This window comes from Pipistrellus kuhlii, unplaced genomic scaffold, assembly GCF_014108245.1.
Source record: "Pipistrellus kuhlii isolate mPipKuh1 unplaced genomic scaffold, mPipKuh1.p scaffold_m20_p_5, whole genome shotgun sequence".
Classification (NCBI taxonomy): domain Eukaryota; kingdom Metazoa; phylum Chordata; class Mammalia; order Chiroptera; family Vespertilionidae; genus Pipistrellus; species Pipistrellus kuhlii.
This window is the reverse complement of record NW_023425551.1, coordinates 65,622,566-65,641,569: the sequence shown is the minus strand read 5'-3', so window position 1 is coordinate 65,641,569 and position 19,004 is coordinate 65,622,566. Positions and strand designations below refer to the sequence as shown.

Here is a 19,004-nt window from a genome sequence, read left to right as displayed (position 1 = left end):
TAAGAAATACTGGCCAGGGCTAATCTATCTTACTTTTTTAAAAGAATATTTTTATTCATTTCAGAGAGGAAGGGGGAGAGAGAGAGAGAGAGAGAGAGAGAGAGAGAGAGAGAGAGAGAGAGAGAGAGAGAAACATCAGTGATGAGAGAGAATCATCGATTGGCTGCCTCCTGTTTTTTCTCCTATGGGGATCGACTTGGACATGTTTCCCTGACCAGTATCGAACCTGGGATACTTCAATCCACAGGCTGACGCTCTATCCATTGAGCCAAGCTAGTTAAGGCCATCTTACTTTTAATAAAGGCTTCTTTTCTCCAAATCATTGTAAATACCATGACCAGCCTTATCCACTCTTCAGATCATAGCGTAATAACTAAATCATTCCTGGTTTTGTGATCTTCAAGAATACCCCTAAGCTATTTTAATTTTGGGGGCTAGGAGTGTTCTTGGGGCAATATTATGTTTGTTACGGTTCATTAATGGTGACAGCTTGATAATGTTTAAAAGTTCTTTGAAAATGTTAAAATATATTAGCCGATGAGAGAGGATAAAATTATTAGTGGAGGCCAGAATACAGAAAAACTGGGAAGGAAAATATTTCAAACAAAGTAAATTGTAAATATGTTTATTTTAAATGCTCAAGTATATGTGCTAACCTTAATGGATACTAATTTGCTTCTCTGAAATTTGGTTTATCTGTGATTTTTAGGGCCATGTAAGGAAAAGAGTCAGTTGCATAAAGAAAAGGTACCTCTGCCAATGAATTATGAACAGATTAAAAAGTTATATTTTAGGAGACTTTTTACTGTGATCTCTTTATTTTTGTCTTATGAGCAAATAAACAGTCAAGGAAATGTATTTCTCCCTGTTTCACATTATAGAGGAAGTGGTTAGTTTTATTGAGGGATTAAACTTTTTACCTCATTTCTTACTATGTGTTATATGGCCCATGCAGTAGTGTGTGGATATAAGCTTTCTATTTGTGAATCAGTGTTTCAAATTCTTAAATATTTGTGACTGTCGAATTCCATTCTATGTCTATCTGAAAATAAAAATTGGAATTGCCACTTGAGTGGACAGTGTAGTTTTCCTTTTTTGAATTTCACCAGGACTGTCCTGCTGCTGGGTGATATCTCCTCTTTTACCTCCAAACCTAGACCCAGGCTTCTTTATTCTTTCTTTATATGCCTTTTTGCTAGATCCCATTGCAAACATGTATCAAATTTCTGCCTACTGCTTTCTCTGTCAGGTTCAGCCTTCCCCTTGCTTAAGGCTTTCTCTGGAGTTAGGGCTCCGTGCCCATGACCCTCCAGTTGCTTCATTTCCTGTCTGTCTCAATTTCTTCCCTTTCAAGTGCGTTCTCTCTGCCTGGATCAAATTGGCAGAATCACGCACACGTGCTCCTACAGGCAGGTTTCATTAGCAGGCTCCTTCCCGCTCGTAAGTCAAGGTGGAATACAGCATTGGCACAATTTTAGCAGTTTTTTTTTTCCTAGCCTACATTCTCCACTTCCCCATGACTTTGTTTTACTCCTCTTATTAGAATGGTTACCTAAATGCGTATTACTCTGTGATCCTCCAACATGGTGGTGCTTTGGAATTTTCCATAAAGAATGCTATTAACTGGAACCGGTGTCAGGGAAGCCACCAAATGTTGTTGAATCTCAGTTTTTTTGTTTTCATTTGTTAATTGGAGAAACAAAACATTTACCCTGTTGGTGCATATAGGGTTTCAATTAAATAAAAGTGTCCGGTATTCCTAGCTTAGTCTTTTATTGCCAAAAAATGATTTCTTCGTTAGTTGCCTACTAATTCTATGCATGATTTGACATCTTTGAGACATAATTTACACACCATACAGTTCACTCCTTTTAAGTGCACGATTCGGTGGTTTTTAGTACATTGGAAGAGTTGTGCATTTTAGGACCTTTTCATCACCCCAAAAGAAGCCCCATGCCCATTAACATCATTCCCATTTCCTAGGCTACCACTGATCTGCTTTCTGTAATTTTAAGCATTTGTAACACCGTGCTTAATAAATCGTGTGCTAATAGGCTTTTCATCCTTCTTAATGGCATATTGAAGGTATTTTGAAATGCAATCCTATAATTTTTATAAGTAAAAAGAGCCTGTTGGTCATTTATTTTTTTATTTTTATTTTTTTCTTTTACACAAGGAAACAGAGGACCAAAGAAGTGAAGTAATTCTCCCAGGGACATTCGCATTCCACACCTCTTTACCAAAGCACACTAAAAGAGTGTCTTATTAATACTTATCTCATCAATATTTTTATCTGTGTTTGCTAAAACCCTTTCAAATTCAAATTCTGGATATGAGATATTATTTGATTTCTCTGCATTGATCAGTCTACTATTTTGTGACTATTTCTTGGGCTTTTCCCCTCTATGTATAACCTTCTAATGTATCAAAAATCATATCCAAAGATTATTTGATGGATTACTGTATTTTCTGTTTAAATGTTCTTTAGAAAAGTCATTACTCTATGATCAACCATAGCATTTCCTAGGATAATCTATTGTTTTAATGTGTGTTTCTCTGTGGCATACTTGAAGTCCCTATATTTTTGTGTTCGACTATTTAATCTGCCATCTTTCTCCCATCCCATCCCTCTTTTCATTGTGATTTTTGCTGCTCCTTCTATCAGTAGTGACCATTTCTCCATTTCCCTGATTATGGCAGAAATGAATTGTGCAGCTTTCAAGACCTAGGCCCTTGCAGCCTCTTCCTTTGCCCTGTGAATACTCCTCAGAGAGCATCATCGAGGGAAGCTGCTCTGTCATAAGGAAGAGGACAAGAGGCCTTGGGGAGCACAGAGGGACTTCAGCAGACAGCCAGCACTAATTGCCAGACCTTAGAGTGAGGATCGTCTGACCCTCCTTCATCTGTATGTAGTTGCATTAGTGAACTCACATGACAGCAGCAGAATTGCCCAGCTGACCCACAGAAATGTGAGAAATAAACTATGTATAGTTTTCTTAAGTCACTAAGTTTGGGATGGTTTGTTATGCATCAAAACTTGTTACATGTAGGTGTCAGCATAGTGACAGTGTTGAGATGATTAAAGAATGTAATTCATGTAAAGTTTTTAGTTCACTGCCAACCATAGAGAATCCCTCCATAAAGGTTGATACTGTATCATAACAGCAGTGTCATAATGGCACTAGCATCATCACTGCTGATACTGTTGTTTGTTTCTGTGGTCACTTTGTTTCTCCCCTCCAGATATATGCCATTGTTTTCATTGTCATTAACTGATGAATTAAAGCAGCAATCTTAAACCTTTTTTATCTTGTGGCACACATAAACTAATTACTAAAATTCTGCACCACTCCAAAAAAATGTATTTTCTGCCAATCTGACAAAATACAGGTATAATTTTGAATTATCCACACTGGACGGCTGTCGTATTGCCTGTTGTCATTTTTTTTTTATTGGACAGTGTAAGGGAAAAAAGGTCAATGCCTCTGACCAAATAATCAGGTATGGCATGTTTTAAACATTCTTGCGGCACACCAATCACTTGGTTAAAGAATTTTAACTCTGGTGTAGATTGTCTGGTATTTTCCTTCCTCGTGAGTTGAGTAGTTTTAAAAACATTTCTTATTGTGAAGTAGAAAAGTGCATAAGATGTAACAAATCATAAAATGAATACCTGTAACTACCGGTCAGGTTGAGAAGTTGAACATTGTCAGGACTGCAAAAGCTCAATTCATGCCCTTCCTGGCCACAGTCATCTCCCTGGCACTAAGATTTTATATCATCACTAACCTGATGATCACTTCTTTGCTTTATTTTATTTTTTTTATAGTTTTTGCCACCTCTATGCGTCTCTTTAAGAAAAATTGTTGTTTTTTGTGATTTTTTAAAAATTATCTCAACATTATGTAAGTAGAATAATGTCTGTATTCTTTTGTTTGCCTTCATTTGCTGAATGTTGTTACTAAGATCCCTGCATATCATGACTAACAGTAAGCTTTCATTTTCATTGTTGTTTAGAATTCCATTGTAAGAATATTCCTCTATCAGATCTAATGTTGATGGGAGTTTGAGTTATTTATAATGTTGGGCTATTTTGAATAATTCTATCAAGCATATTCTTGTATATGTTGTGGAATAACAAATGAGAGTGATTTTTTAAAGGCATATAGGTAGGGTTTCTGTGTAATAAAGACCTTTTTATAAGTCTTATAGAGAAGAACATTGCCAAATGATTTATACTGTAAAAAGTGTGAATCTTACCTTCATATTAGAACCATTAATGGACCATGTCTTTACCAAGGAGGTTACTCACAAGGCCAGTTCAGGCCAGTGGGGACAGCAGTAGGACTGTGATGACAGTGATATGGGATGAAAAGGGGCTAACCTTTAGTTGAAGGTTAAAATGGCTCCAGAAGGGAAATCTGTGAGTAAATTTGGTGCCATTTTTAGCTTGGAGTCCAACAATTTTTAGGATTTTAATAACACTCTTACATGGTTGCCCCCCAGGTTAATCTGTGGCAGTGGTTTATGTTTTCTCTTTATAGAGGAGACATTTGGGCAATGAGGGGACATTGACTAATAACAAAGGACACAACTCTTAAAGGACTGAGATTTCCTTATGTACCTTTCTAAGAAGAAGGGAAGTATTAATACTATGTCAAAAGAAAGAAAAAGCCTAGCTGGCGTGACTCAGTGGTTGAGTGTTGACCTATAAGCCAGGAAATCAGGGTTTGTTTCCCAGTCAGGGCACCTGCCCAGGTTGCCAGCTCAGTCCCTAGTAGAGTGAGTGCAGAAGGGCAGCCAGTCAGTGATTCTCTCTCATCATTGATATTTCTATTTTTCTCTCACTCTGCCTTCCTCTCTGAAACAGTAAGAATATACATATATAAAAAAGAGAAGGAAAAAGAACCTTGTCAAAATGAAGATTGGGAGCCCGCCGGTGTGGTTCAGTGGTTGAGTGTCAACCCAGGATCCAAGAGGTTGCTGGTTACAAAAGATTCCCAGTCAGGGCAGATGCCTGGGATGTGGACTCTTTCCCCAGTGAAGGCTGTGCAGGAAGTGGCTGATCCATGTTGCTTCTCTCTCATCCATGTTTCTAGCTCTTGATCTCTCTCTAAAAATCAATAAAAACATACTTTAAAAGAAATGAAGATGCGTGGGGGGAAAGAGTCATTTTCTTCAGCCAAGGTAAAGACTTTACATCTACTACAAACAATGGTGGCTATAAGAAGACTGTGGTATAGCCTAACAAGCCAAGGCAATTTGGATTTCTTTGCATATAATTGTACAGATTGTGCTCTGCGGGGGCCAGAGTGCTCTAATCAAACATGGTATAGTTGAAGAATGGTGTCTGTGTGTTCCGTCACATGACCGCCCTGGGCCAAGGCGCCCTGCCAAGAGAGCTACATGAATCGTTCTCCATGTCCCTGGCTAATCTCAGAGAAAGCAGAGGGTTTATAACTTGTTGAGTTTTCCCCCTAGATGAGAAAGTTGAAAACTAGAGGATTTAATAAAGTCTTAGTGGCATTGTGTCACTGTTATAAGAAAATAGTTAATTTAAAGCCTGTGGATACCAAATTAAGATCCCATTAGGATAATGAGGGAAGACTTGAGGAATTTCATTTTCCTTTGGGGGGTCCTACAGATGGAGTTGTTTTTACATCTGGATGTGCTTCCCAAGTAGAACGAAGTGGTGTTTGTGACAAGCTGTATTTGAGGACGCTTTTATCACTCAGAACAAAACTTAAATGTGCTTGCTTTTATGATTTCTCTTGGATGTGGGGATTTGTAGGCTGTCTTTTCCACAGACATAAAACTAATTAATTATTCACTGTAGATCTAAGTACCTTATTGACTTGATTTCTTATATTACTTCTGAATGATCCCTGAATATATAAGGAATTGGTGATGGTTTTTGTGCTGTTGCAATTATGCTTTTTCTGGAAAACAAAGTGAGCTTTTCATGCTTGAGTAAACACATTGATGCATTATGAAACTGTCAGACTCTTTGAAAATTGGCATAGCTTAATTATTCAAATATGTGGCTCTTTTGAATGGCTTTTGAGTCAGCTAGTGCTTTAGTACAACCAGCATAAAGACATTTCAATACCTTTCCTTAAGAAATTAAATTTCAACCGAATGATTAAAGAAGTCCAAAGGATTAGTTCTTTTGTCGAGCACTTTCATTATAATATACAGCTAAGTGCTAGCATTCATTTTCAGAGATTCATAGTGCATTTTATTTTAAAATACCTTTCTTTTTAAATAAAAATTTAAGTTGTTTTATGCATTTTTTCCTTATTACCTAGTATAACTTACCCTCCACGTCCCCACCCCCGTTTTCTTCCTATCAACATGCACACATATTTTTACAGTGTACCTGCAGTTTTGTTTCCCTTAAAAATTATATTTGCATTGTAAATCTTTTTCAAGCAATGTGGCCTTTATAGAAACCATTTTTGTTGCTTGCTTAATATCAAATTATTCATTAACATGCTAGTCATTCCCCATACTTGACATGTGTTTTCCATTTTTACTGATAAAAAGAGAGGTTAGGCAATCAAATACTTTACAAAGTGTTCCCCTGATTTTCTGCATATCATACATTGTAGCTTGTTTTTTCTTATTTCCAGTTATTTAACAAGGGCAGTGTTTAAAGTGTCATTATGTCAGTGGATTTGAAGACTTATGTTTTATGGGTTACCCAATTGCTTTCTGAAAGACACTGTGCATTTAACAGTATGATGGTTGTCAGAGGAAAGAGGATTGGGGGACTGGATAGAAAAGGTGAAGGAATTGAGAAGCACAGATGGGTTGTTACAAAAGAGTCATGGCGATGTAAAGTACAGCATAGGGAATATATCAACAATATTGTAATAACTATGTATGGTGCTAAGTGGGTACTGGAAACCAGGGGAACACTTTTAAAAGTTATTCCTTTTAAAAATGTCTTTCAAAATATTTTATTCTAATTTTTGCATATGTTTATTTAATATTGCAGATTTAATATCAGCTTTCATAAATAGAAAATAAGTGACCACCTACCTGATAGCTTGAAGGAGTACTTATTATTCTCATTGAGTTACTTATTCATTTTTAAAAACTTTTAATTATTCTATATAATAAAAGCCTAATATGCCAAGTGTCTGGTCGTCTGGTCGTCCGGTCAACCAATCAAAGCGTAATATGCTAATGATATGCTAAGGCCGCCCAACTGCTTGCTATGATGTGCACTGACTACCAGGGGGCTGACACTCCAACCTGTAGGTTAGCTTAACTCTGGGGTCTGGCCGATCGAGACTGAGCAAGACAGGCTGGATAAGCCCTGGAGCCCTCCTGCAGTCCCTCCCCAGCTGGCCAAACTTCTGCATCCCTCCTCGGCCCGGTAGTAGAGCACCGGTGGGGGTCACTTGACCTGGCCTGTTTCCTCTTGCAATCTGGGACCCCTTTGGGGATGTCGAAGAGCACGTTTTGGCCCGATCCCACTCAGTGCAAGAGTTGACTTCTGGTGGTCAGTGCCACTCAACCAGAAGCTAGGCTCATGGCTGGCAAGCACAGCGGCTCCAAGGATGTCCTGGGGAGTGGGCCTAAGTCATCAGTCGGACATCCCCTGAAGGCTCTCAGACCATGAGAGGGCACAGGCAGGGCTGAGGATTCCCCCTACCCCTCGAATGCACAAATTTTGTGCACTGGGCCTCTAGTGGATTAATAAGGGAGTTGAAAAAATAGAACAGAAATCTCTTTTGTGGTAATATCTTTATATTACTATAATACAGTATCAAAATCAAGAAATGGATATTGGTATAATTCTCATTAATTTTTAAAAGACATATTGCTTTAAATTTTGTATTGGACAAAAAGTTTATGTTGCAAATATATATGAGACTTATGTGAAACTGTTTTGTTTTTCAGCAATTTTTCCAGCTAGTCAAATTACGAAAGCTTGGACTTAGTGATAATGAAATTCAGCGGCTCCCTCCAGAAATAGCAAACTTCATGCAGCTAGTGGAACTTGATGTGTCCCGAAATGGTAAGAAAAAGATTCCACTTGAGTTGTCCATTTGTCTATTCTGATGTTGTGGGAGGAGGGGGGGTTAATAAGCAGAAGTGGATAAAAGCTATTGGAGGAACTTCACCTGATGGTTATGAGAAAGGTATGTATAAATTTTAAGATGAAATTAATGCCATTATTGAATAGTTTAGTTAACTTACAAAGTATTTACCAAAAAACTTTTCATAGCACAATTTTTATTTATTTTTAAAATATGTTCTTACTGATTTTTAGAGAGAGAGGAAGGAAGAGAGATAGAAAAGTAGAAACATCGATGAGAGGGAAACATCATAGGTCATCTCATGCATGCCCCCTATTGGGGATTGAGCTCACAGGAATCTAATCAGTCACCTCTTGGTTCCTGGGTTGATGCTCAACCACTGAGCCACACTGACTGGGCCATAATACAGGTTTTGAATGATAACTTTCTCAAGAGTTAGAGTATTGTCTGAGAAATCATGTAATCAGGCTCCCTCATTTTCCTGAATGTGACATTTGAGGACTGTGGTGTGGTGATCTGTCCAGCACCGAGGGGCTATTGAGGCGAGGGGACACTTCCTGGGGAGGGGCTGGCTTCTCGGCCAGTGGCTCAGAATCTGTCTTCCTGCAGCGAACAGACCTGCTTGCTGTCCAGGCATCTTCTGCCAATTTAATTTATTCTTAATTAGGCCACTGGTGGGCCTGCCCACTGGAGTTTGTGTTATATTTAAATGGGGACCCTGGTTTAACCTTGCGTTTCATAGCCCTTAGAGCACTCCCTAAGTTGGTTGGTAACCCTGCTTGTTATTGCATATTTGGTTAATTACTCTCAGTTAAAGCGGCAGATCCCAGTGGTCCTGTCTTAAGTGATGGGATTCAGTTCTTGCAAGGGCTCTGGTATAATTCCTCTGGATAGGCCCCAACATACTCTGTGTTGTTTGTAAAAAGGATAATCTTTTTCTCTCCTATTGCATACCTGTTTTGTTTTTCTATAAAATTCTCTACGTTTCTTCTCAATGAACATCAGGTCTGGATCTTTTAGTCTCCTGTCTTCCACAGCAACTCCAAGGCCCAGATACACTACTTTTTGGGGTCATTGTTATAGGGCAGCAATGATAATCAGTACTTGATTGAAAACATGGTGAAACAAAAATGATTGAACCCCCCTACTTTTAACAGCTTTTAAATTGCTGTTCCCTATTACATTCGATAAATTGGAAACTGTCTATAAGTTAAGCCATATGTTTCTTAAGATAGGATCTACTTTTATTTTTCACGAGAATTATTTCTTACCTTGAAGTACTGGAAAAAGTGAAGAAAACACTTAGTGTGGGGGCATGTTTTATGGTGGTTTATTTAGTTGCAACGGGACCCAGATCTGCTCAGCGAAAGGGGATTTGATGGAAAGGAGGGGATGGAGCTGACATCCAAGAGCATTGGCATGGGGCTCGCATCAGACATCACCTTCGCCTTCAGGGTTTCCTGGCCTCTTAGTGTGTCTGCTTCTGTCAGTGGGTGCTCTGTCTCCCTGCTCACCTGCTCTCCTGGAACTGGCCTCTCCACAACCAGTTTGTTGTGGTCTTTCTCCACCTACTTTTTGGCTTCTGCGCCTGTTGTGGTGTCTGCTTGACAGATTTCTCAGTGAGGAATTTGTCAAACTGATCATCTTTTTAAGCCAATCATAGGTCACTGGGATGGCATCCTCACCCTAAAGATTAGCTGCCCTGGGACGGGTGTCAAGCAGTGCCAAGCATGGCTCTGTTCCTCAGCTCAGCACAGACACGGTTGATGAGCACTTTCCCTTACACTGAGTGTATGGTTGGAGCGGTGTTGGAGGCCAGAATTGCTTCTAAGGCTATCTTGTCTCATGCTTATCTAAGGAATACATAACTCAACCTGCTCTCCCTGGCCTTAGCATGATCTCAGTTATAAAGGGTGGCTGGCTATTAAATTTGCAAAGAAGCAGTGACTTTGTAAAATTGTCACAAAGCCATATAATCCAAAGAAATAAAATAGCAATTTTGAAATTGGCATTAGAAAGGAAAAGAAGCAGGGAGCCAGAAATACTTGAGAAGGAGAAATGTTGCCTTTGATTATTTGGAGGAGAGAAAACATAGAGCTTGAAAGTCCCCAGTTATGCTAATAACTCTAATGGACGGGATGCTCTGTAGAAAGTCAGCATTCTTGATCACCACTTTTACCAGTTCCCACCCACATCAGCTATTTATTTTCAAACATTCGTATGAGAAAGAAGGGCTATCTGCCTCTGTGTGCATTCATGCCTCCCAGCATGTTGATAAAAGAAGCTAAGCTTTCACCGTAGTCAGTGTCAGGACACAAAAAGGTGTTCTCTCCTCCTCTTTGCACTCTGTCCTCACTTTCAGCCTTTCCTTCGCACCTTTGAGGTAGTTTTGTGAGGGATCCTGCAGTCTTTTACTTCATTGGTCAGGCTTTTATAGAAATGCCGAGGGGGATTTAACTGCCCCTGTCCACTCCGGCAGAACCTTCTCTGGCTCCGCAGCGTGAAGGTGTGTCCTGGAGTGCGGGGGGCAGTGGGCAGCACACCAGAGGATGGCAGGGGTCAGGCTTTCTGTGAGGCTGTGAACACGCTGCAGAGATGACCGAGCAGAACAGAGTCACCGTTCATTCTAACCAATAGGAACATGGGACTTTGGCCATTTCCAGGTCAGGCAGACCTCAGTGTGCTTTCTTCTCATTTGTTTACAGGTAAAAATCACGGTAATGTGAATTTCCTAGGCAACTGAGTACGTAAATAAAAGTCACAAAATCTGCAGTCGGAGAGTCAGTGTGAGAACCCCTCCTTTGTGTGGGTGCAGGCATTGGTAAGGGTTTGGGGCTCAGGCCTGGAGGCCTGTATGAGTCTCTTGTCTTCTCTTGCACCAGTTGAGCAACCCCCTCCATGATCAGAGGTTGTTCCTTTGAGTCCCTGAGTTGTAGCAGGGCCTTTGCCAGGGTTGGCCATTGCCATTAAGTGGGGCCTTTATTGACTTCCTTAATTCCTGATGGAGAAATTAAGCATTGCTTGAGCATGGAGGAGGAAGGCACGATGCTGGTCTCAGACTACTCAAGTCCATGGGATCAGCGCTTGTCAAACTTGAGCATGCAGTGAATAGCCACAGAGTGTTGTTAAAATGCAGATTCCGATGCAGTAGGTTGGGAGTGGGGCCTGAGATTCTGCTTTGCCGAGAGCTCCCAGAGGATGCCGACCCTGCTGGTCCACTGCGCACACTGAGTAGCAAGTTCTTAGATGCCATCACCCACGAGTCCCCTACTGAGCTTCCTCCAGCAGCTGCGTGTGTGGTCACGAGCACGAGTTCACCCAGCTCCTGGCACCCTGCACCTTCCCATGGGGATGTGGGCAGCCTTCAGGATATTCCTGCTAAAGGGTGAGATGCTAGAGCTGTCTTAAGCTCACATTGGCTTTGATTTTAGGAGCAAAATTGGATTTTTCCTGATGTTCCCTTGCTCAAATGGCAGAGAAAAGAAAGGTTTTGTGTTTCTTTCAAAAAAAAAAAAATCTGTAAATGAGGAGGAGAGAAGTTTTTACAGGCTCATTTCCTAGGCCAAGAAGAGCTGCCAGGACCTCCAAACCCTGACTTTTGTGGCTTTGTTTTCAGATATTTCAGGCACAAAGTCAAGGGAATTGTGTGTTCTGTTAAGAAGAGAGAAGAGTGAGCTTTGGGAGACAGGGTGAGGCTTATGGTTATACATAGTCTGTGGGGACTTTTTCTGAAGTGAAAGTAGAGAGGCTTGGAATGAGCACAGTTTTGTCTCCAGAATGGCTGGATGTGCTCTGCAGAGAGGACTCTGGTGGGAACATGGGTCCTGCCACTCACCACCTCCAGATCTTGGACAGGCCCTGCCCACAGTGCTGGGTCTTGTCTGGGAAGGAATGGGACAAAGCCTGCATCCTTACAAGCCAGGGAGAGGCAAGGAGCATGCCCAACATCTCAAGTCCTGACTTGGTGGATTCTTTTTTTTTTTTTTTTTTTTAACTAAGGCAAATAGCTAAAATTTATATGTAATAAAATAAACTGTTTCTTCTGAACATGGAAGGATGGAGTAGATGAAATTGGTATCTGAATATGCTGTAAAATGACTAAAAAAGCATCAGGTTTTGCATGAAGGTCTAAAGCAGATTTCTGTGGTGACATGCACATGCCTTAAAGCCTGGACTTGGTCTTTCTCTGCTCACTGATTCTTAGCTGTTTGAGGATAATAATCCTGGGTATGTGAGAAGAATTATTACCCTGTGGTACTATCTTGTTATTTAAGAATCTAGGGCAGACTTTCTTGGTGCATAATGAATCCTGCCCCAAGGCTTAGTAATATGAATTTTATAGTCTATGCTGTAATTTGACTGACATCACAGTAACTGTATCATTATCCATTTAGTTTAGTTTTCCCAAAGTGTAAGGCATACACCACTGGTGCTGCTAGAGATGACTTTAAGTGGTACTGCAAAACAGCAGTTTCTAACATAGAAACTTGGTGAGAAAGTTACTCTTTAAAATTATTCCTTTTGGTTGCCTTCTGTAAAATTTAATAACACTACTATACTGCTATTGTTACATTTACTTTACATTTACCTTCAATATCTTCGGGTGATAGCTCTTATTTATGTTAGTGATTTAAAAAAATTTGCTTCCTTTAAAAATAAATCTCATTCAAATTTTAAAAAGTCGGTTTAAAAGAATGAGGTAAATGATACAGAATACACATGCTATACCACCAGTATGGCAAACATGGTGAAGGTGAACAGTGATGGCCAAAGTCAAGGAAGCACTGACTGAAGTAGCATATCATGTCAGTGAGACCTTGAGTTTATTGCATTCAGGAAACATGCCAGTCTGCACGTGCTGGCTAGCTCCTTTGCAAACTTGGATTAATAAGCAGCTGAAAGGTATTTTAGTACAAATCATTCCTAGTACCAGGACAAGGATAAACAGCCGTCTACCAGTAGAGTCATCATCCCACAAAGTGTGGAGGCTAGACTTTGATTAAAGGCTTGGGTTAATTGGTTTCTGTCCACCCATGAGATGCTGATCAGTGTCTGTGGTCTGTAGCTATGGGTTGTTGAAAGAAACCTAAAGCCAATTTTGAAGCCTGCCCAAGTGACCTTGTATAACATCATCTGGCGTTTCTGAGTATGCCCTGAAAAAAAAAGTTCTTTCTGGCAAGCAACAAATCCAGTGTGCAGTAGAAGTCTTCCTACTTGGTTGTGAACAGTTAGCTTTTTAATTTTTTAAATTCCTGAGTAGACCTATGCCATTCGTGAGGCGGAAGCCAGTTTTCACCTATGTAGTCTTCACACTTGCCACAGTCAAGCCTGATTCAAGCTCAAGTTCAGTGCTCTGTTCAGCACACTGCCCATGGCTAGTACTGTGGTGGGTGAGGCAGTGACTGTCGCGGTGCTACAGGAGACATGCAGTGAAGCAGAGCCCCCAGTGCCACTCTGCCTTGTGGCTGGAGAGCTAGACAGTTTCCAACCCAGTTTGCTTTCTTGCCTTTGCAGATAGGGCTTCTGCCCTGTCACAAGCCCTTTCTCTTCTTAACCTTAGCTTCTCTTGTCAGGAACCGGGGTTGATATAGAAAAAATATTGCCTTTGACTCTCATGTTAGTTCCAGATGATATTAATTATTCTTAAATTGGAGGAGGAAAGAGAGTGCTCTTTTGTGATATTTTCTTTTTTTATTTTATTTTTTTTTTATTCTTTTTTTATTTTTATTTTTTTTAAATCAATCTTTATTGTTCATATTGTTACAAAGGTTCCTCATTTCTTCCCCCCTCCACCAGGTTTGTGATATTTTCTGATCACCTTTCCATTCTACAAACAGTTTTTCCACAGAGCATTATTGAAATATGACGATGTATAGAAATCTTATGAAACTGGAAATGTTGGGATAAATTTTACAGATAGATCTCTCCCTATCTTTTCTTAGACTTTAAAAGAAACATCAATGATATTTTAGAAAATAAACCTAAAAATCCATCCCAATTTAATGTTACAAATTGTTAATGGCGTATTTTTTTTTCCATTTTAATGATGTATTCTATTTGACCCAGTTTACCCAAATGTACAATCAATACAAAAATTATGACAGGTATTTAATTTTTTTATAGGAAGTTTTTGAAATCCATGGTAAACCCCCACTTGGCTGGTGGCCAGTATAACAAACAGTATAGGAGTAGACTATTTATTATCTATCTATCTATCTATTTATTTATTTTTAAATTCTTTGTTGTTGAAAATATTACATATGTGTCCATTTCCCCCCATTGACCTCTCCCCGCCCGCTCCCACCTCCAGCACAGGCCCTCACCCCTCTATGGTTTGTGTCCATTGGCTATGCTTACTACTATGTGCATTCATAGAAGTCCTTTGGTTGATCTCTTATTACCCCCATCTCCACTGCCTTCCCTCTGAGATTTGACAGTCTATTCAATGCTTCTATGTCTCTGGATCTGTTTTGCTCATCTGTTTTTGTTAATTATATTCCACACATGAGTGGATCATGTGATATTTATCTTTTTCTGACTGGATTATTTTGCTTAGCATAATGCTCTCCAGGTCAATCAATTCTGTTGCAAATGATAAAAGTTCTTTCTTTTTTACAGCAGCGTAGATGTACCGCAGCTTTTTAATCTACTCATCTGTTGATGGACACTTAGGTTGTTTCCAAATTTTAGCTGCTTTGAACATAGGGGTGCATATATGCTTTCTGATTGGTGTTTCTGATTTCTTGGGATATATTTTTCTGGGTCAAATGGGAGTTTTGTTTTTAATTTTTTGAGGAAATGCCATACTACTTTCCACAGAGGCTGCACTAGTCTGCAATCCCACTTGAGGATATTTTTTCTATTGATTTTTAGAGATAGTGGAAGAGAAGGAGAAGCGGGGGAGGGGTAGGAGTGGGGAGAGAAACATTGAGGTGAGAGAGACACATGGATTGGCTGTGTCCTGCACACACCCAAACCAGGGCCGGGAATCAAACCTGCAAACAACCTGATTTCAAATGTGAGACCCTTCACTCCGTGGGCTGGCACTCTAACCACTGAGCCAAACTGGGCAGGGCAGAAGGGAATTTCTTACAACAATGCCATTACCAAAATGTTTTTGGAGCTCTTTCAAATTAGTAGTATATTATTTTGCTTATCTACAGACCAGTAGTTTCACTTTTTAGAATGGATTTGTTTTTAAACACAACCAAAGGTTATTTAATGCCAACTTAGGAAAATAAACCAGGACACTGAAAATGTTATGTTACTAAAAATCTGCCTCAGCTGGCAATTAAAATATATGAGTAAACTATTGTTATTTTTTATTATGTTAATATGGTTAAATTATTAGAAAAATTGTGACTGTGCTGAATAAGTTGTAGGTTTATATAACTTTTATTTCTCTCTGCCTTTTTTTTTTTTAAATTAGCAGTTTTGTAATAGAGATGATAACCTCTGAGTTTGAGAACAACACATCTGAATATATTTTTTAGGTCAATAGGCTCTTCAGTTAGTCCAGGTTCTCTGAATGCTTTGTTTATTTTAAGTAGCTTCTTATCTTCGTCCCCCCTCCCTCCCTACTTCATTCATTCATCCATCTTTACATGCTGTGCTCTGTGTTAGATGCTGAGTTTTCCAAAACAATGGTGGATTTGCACAAAATAGGCTGAATTAGAGAAGCAAAAATAACCACACAGGCTTCTCCTGAAATAAAACAAAACCCCAACATATGACAGTTTTTGCTTACTTTTTAATTAGGCAATTCATGTAGGTATCCTTTGACAGTTTCCATTTCTGAAAATGATGGAGAACGAAGGCCATATTGCTTCATTTTGATTTTGAGGTCACCTATTTTGTCATGGAAATCTGGCTGGAGCCAAATGATGCTGAGCCTCCAGGCAGCTGGGGCCTGATGCATCTCTTTGTCAGGAAGGTGACAGCAGCTTGCTGCTGTGACTGCAAACAGTGTACTGAGCTTGTAAAGCTAGAAGAGAGACCTCTTAGAAAGGGATGGAGGCGCCAAGGAGGAAAGAGTAAGTGAGGAGCAGTACTAAGAAGTGCAACTTGAGGGTTATATATGGAAATGCTTGATTTTTAAGATTGTTTTATAAGTGTTGAATAAATCCTCAACCTAATACATCTGCTCAAAGCTAATAATGAACTGAGTCTGAATTCTTTAAAAAAAAATATTTTATTGATTTTTTTTTTTTTTTTTACAGAGAGGAAGGGAGAGGGATAGAGAGAAACATAGATGAGAGAGAAACATCGATCAGCTGCCTCCTGCACACCTCCCACTGGGTATGTGCCCGCAACCAAGGTACCTGCCCTTGACCGGAATCGAACCTGGGACCCATCATTCCGCAGGCCGATGCTCTATTCACTAAGCCAAACCGGTTAGGGCAAGATTCTGTATTCTTATTTAGTTTGAAAGAACTTTGGACCCTGGACTTAAAAAAAAATGCTTAGAGTTATCACTGTGTTTTAGAATTACTAATTTTTTTTTAATTTAAGCAGAATTTATTGAGCAATTACTGTATTTGTGGAAGGTTCATTGCTGAATTCTTTTCTTCCTTAATTCTACAGGCACAACAGATGTAAGGAACTGTACATTAACACCTGTTATATTGTTTTATAAAGTGCTCAAGGCATGCAGAGAGGTAATTATAACTGATGTGAGACAGGCTTGAAGGAGGAATGGGGGCACTTTTGGTTTGAGTTTGAAATCAGGCAGTCTCTAAAAATTCGCATATTTCAGCTGCTGTGAACAGTTGGTTGGGTGTAATCCCATGCACCAAAAGGTTGCTGGTTCAGTTTCCTGTCAAGGCACATTCCTGTATTGTGGGCTCAGTCCCTGATAGGGGGCATGCAAGAGGCTGTCAACCAATGTTTCACTCTCACATTGATGTTTCTCTCTTTCTCCCTCTCCCTTCTTCTCTTTCTAAGAGTCAGTTAAAGATATTAAGACAAATTCTCACACTTTAGTTGCAAATTTGGAGGGAGTTAATGAGTGGAATCCTTAACTGTCATTATTACTGGAAAAATCTTTTCAAATGTTTGTAATAAATTAACACAGTTCCACTATCTCAGTGCTTGTCTGATAGATATTCACTTGATATTTTAAGATTCATAAAAAAAAATCAAGAAACACCCAATACATGACAATGTGCACTAAAACTCTATAAGTTGTCATAGGATTTTTTTCTTGTACAGCTGACTACTCTGTGTTGTAAAGGATCTGCTCTGCCAGATGAATTGCTAAGCTGTTTGCTTTAGTTGAGATAGACTACCTGTTGATTAAAAAAAAAAAAAAAAAGCCAAAATCTGAAGGGCTCAACACAATAAGGAACTTTATTTCTGCTTAACTTACAGTGTGTGTGTGTGTGTGTGTGTGTGTGTGTGTGTGTGTGTATGTGTGTGTGTGTGTGTGTGTGTGTGTGTGTGTGTGTTGTGTGTGTGGCAGGGGTGTGGAATGTGGAGATGGAAGGTAGAGGCTCTGCTGTACACAGTCAGAGATCTAGGTGTCTTCCTTCTTTTGATGTCACATCTTCATTCTATAGTGAACTCCAGGGTCCTTGTGGGAGGGGGAGAGAAAATGGGGGATTGTGTGTAGATGATTTTTGAGGGCCATGTCAAGAAGTGGTGTACATCATTTCCATCCATGTTCTGTTGGCCAGTTTTATGTCCCCAACCTAATTGAAAGTACCTAAAAAATGCAGTAAACTATTTGTACACGAAGAAGAGAAATCTGGCTGTTGGTAAGGTACTAGCCATAGCATTTAATTGATTGCTGGATTTGTATGACTTTAAGTCACTGATCTCTCTCTCCCTCCCTCCCTCCCTCCCTCCCTCCCTCCCTCCCTCCCTCCCCCTCCCTCCCTCCCTCCCTCCCCCTCCCTCCCTCCCCTCCCTCCCTGCCTCCCTCCCTCCCTCCCTCCCCCTCCCTCCCTCCCCTCCCTCCCTGCCTCCCTCTCTCCCTCCCTCCCCTTCCTCCCTCTGTCCCTCCTCCTCCTCCCTCCCTCCTTCCCTCTCTCTCTCTCTCTCTCTCTCTCTCTCTCTCTCTCTCTCTCTCTCACACACACACACACACACACACGCACACACACACACGGTTCTGTTGTACTGTAATAACTTTCCAAGAGTGACACATTCAGAGAAAAAGTAGATGCACGCCTAAAGAGGACAGGGTAGCCTTTCTTCCCACATCTGAACGAAAGTATAAACCAGACATAGGTTAACATGATTGATGGACACTGATTTGCTAATAGCATAAAACCGATGTAAGTATACATGATTTTAGAGGGGAACTTTTAGAATCTGGTTTAAAGTATGATTTGAAAATTAAAGTTTACGTTTGTGGAGTGGCTGCTGAAGCACTCACTCTAGGTAGTATGGCAGCATTAAAGGTTTTCAAGGCAGGACTCGCCATCTCAGACAAGTTACCTAACCTCTCTGTGCCGTCTGTAAAATGGAGACTAGAATAGCACCCACTTCATAGTAACCCTTGAATGAGACTGTGCATGTAAAGTACTTAGAACAGTGTCTATACTTAATGAATAGCTCCTGTGATTAATCTTATAATCGCCTTTCATTTTGGAGATCTGAACTAGCACTATGAGAATAAGAATACGGTGGGGGTGAGGCCACAAGTAGGTTTGAAGGATAGAGCCATTCAGATGAGGGTAGGTAGCTAGTTGAAGTGATGTCTAGATACTGAGTAGCATAACACCAGGCATTGTGTATGCCATTTTATCTAATCCACGTACTAATCCTGTGAGGTGGATAGAAGCACCTTAGGGTGACCAATGAGGAAACTGAGGCTTGAAAAAGTTGTGATTTGAGCCCAAATCATACTTCTAGACCACATGTGTCAAACACAAGACCCGCGGGCCAAATCCGTCCCGCCAGGCCTTGCAATGTGGCCCGCACCGCGCTGTCATCACTGCACTCCACTGC

General features: G+C 40.1%; 1 protein-coding gene across 5 annotated transcripts in view; it reads left to right on the top strand.

Moving 5' to 3' along the window:
- Nucleotides 1-19,004, top strand: part of LRRC1 (leucine rich repeat containing 1) — a 127,074-nt gene that overhangs the window by 38,890 nt on the left and 69,180 nt on the right. For all 5 annotated transcript variants that reach the window (XM_036415411.1, XM_036415412.2, XM_036415413.2 and 2 more), the window contains exon 2: nucleotides 7,912-8,029. In XM_036415411.1, coding sequence (XP_036271304.1) covers nucleotides 7,912-8,029 — 118 coding nt within the window. The remainder of the gene's footprint in view (nucleotides 1-7,911; nucleotides 8,030-19,004) is intronic.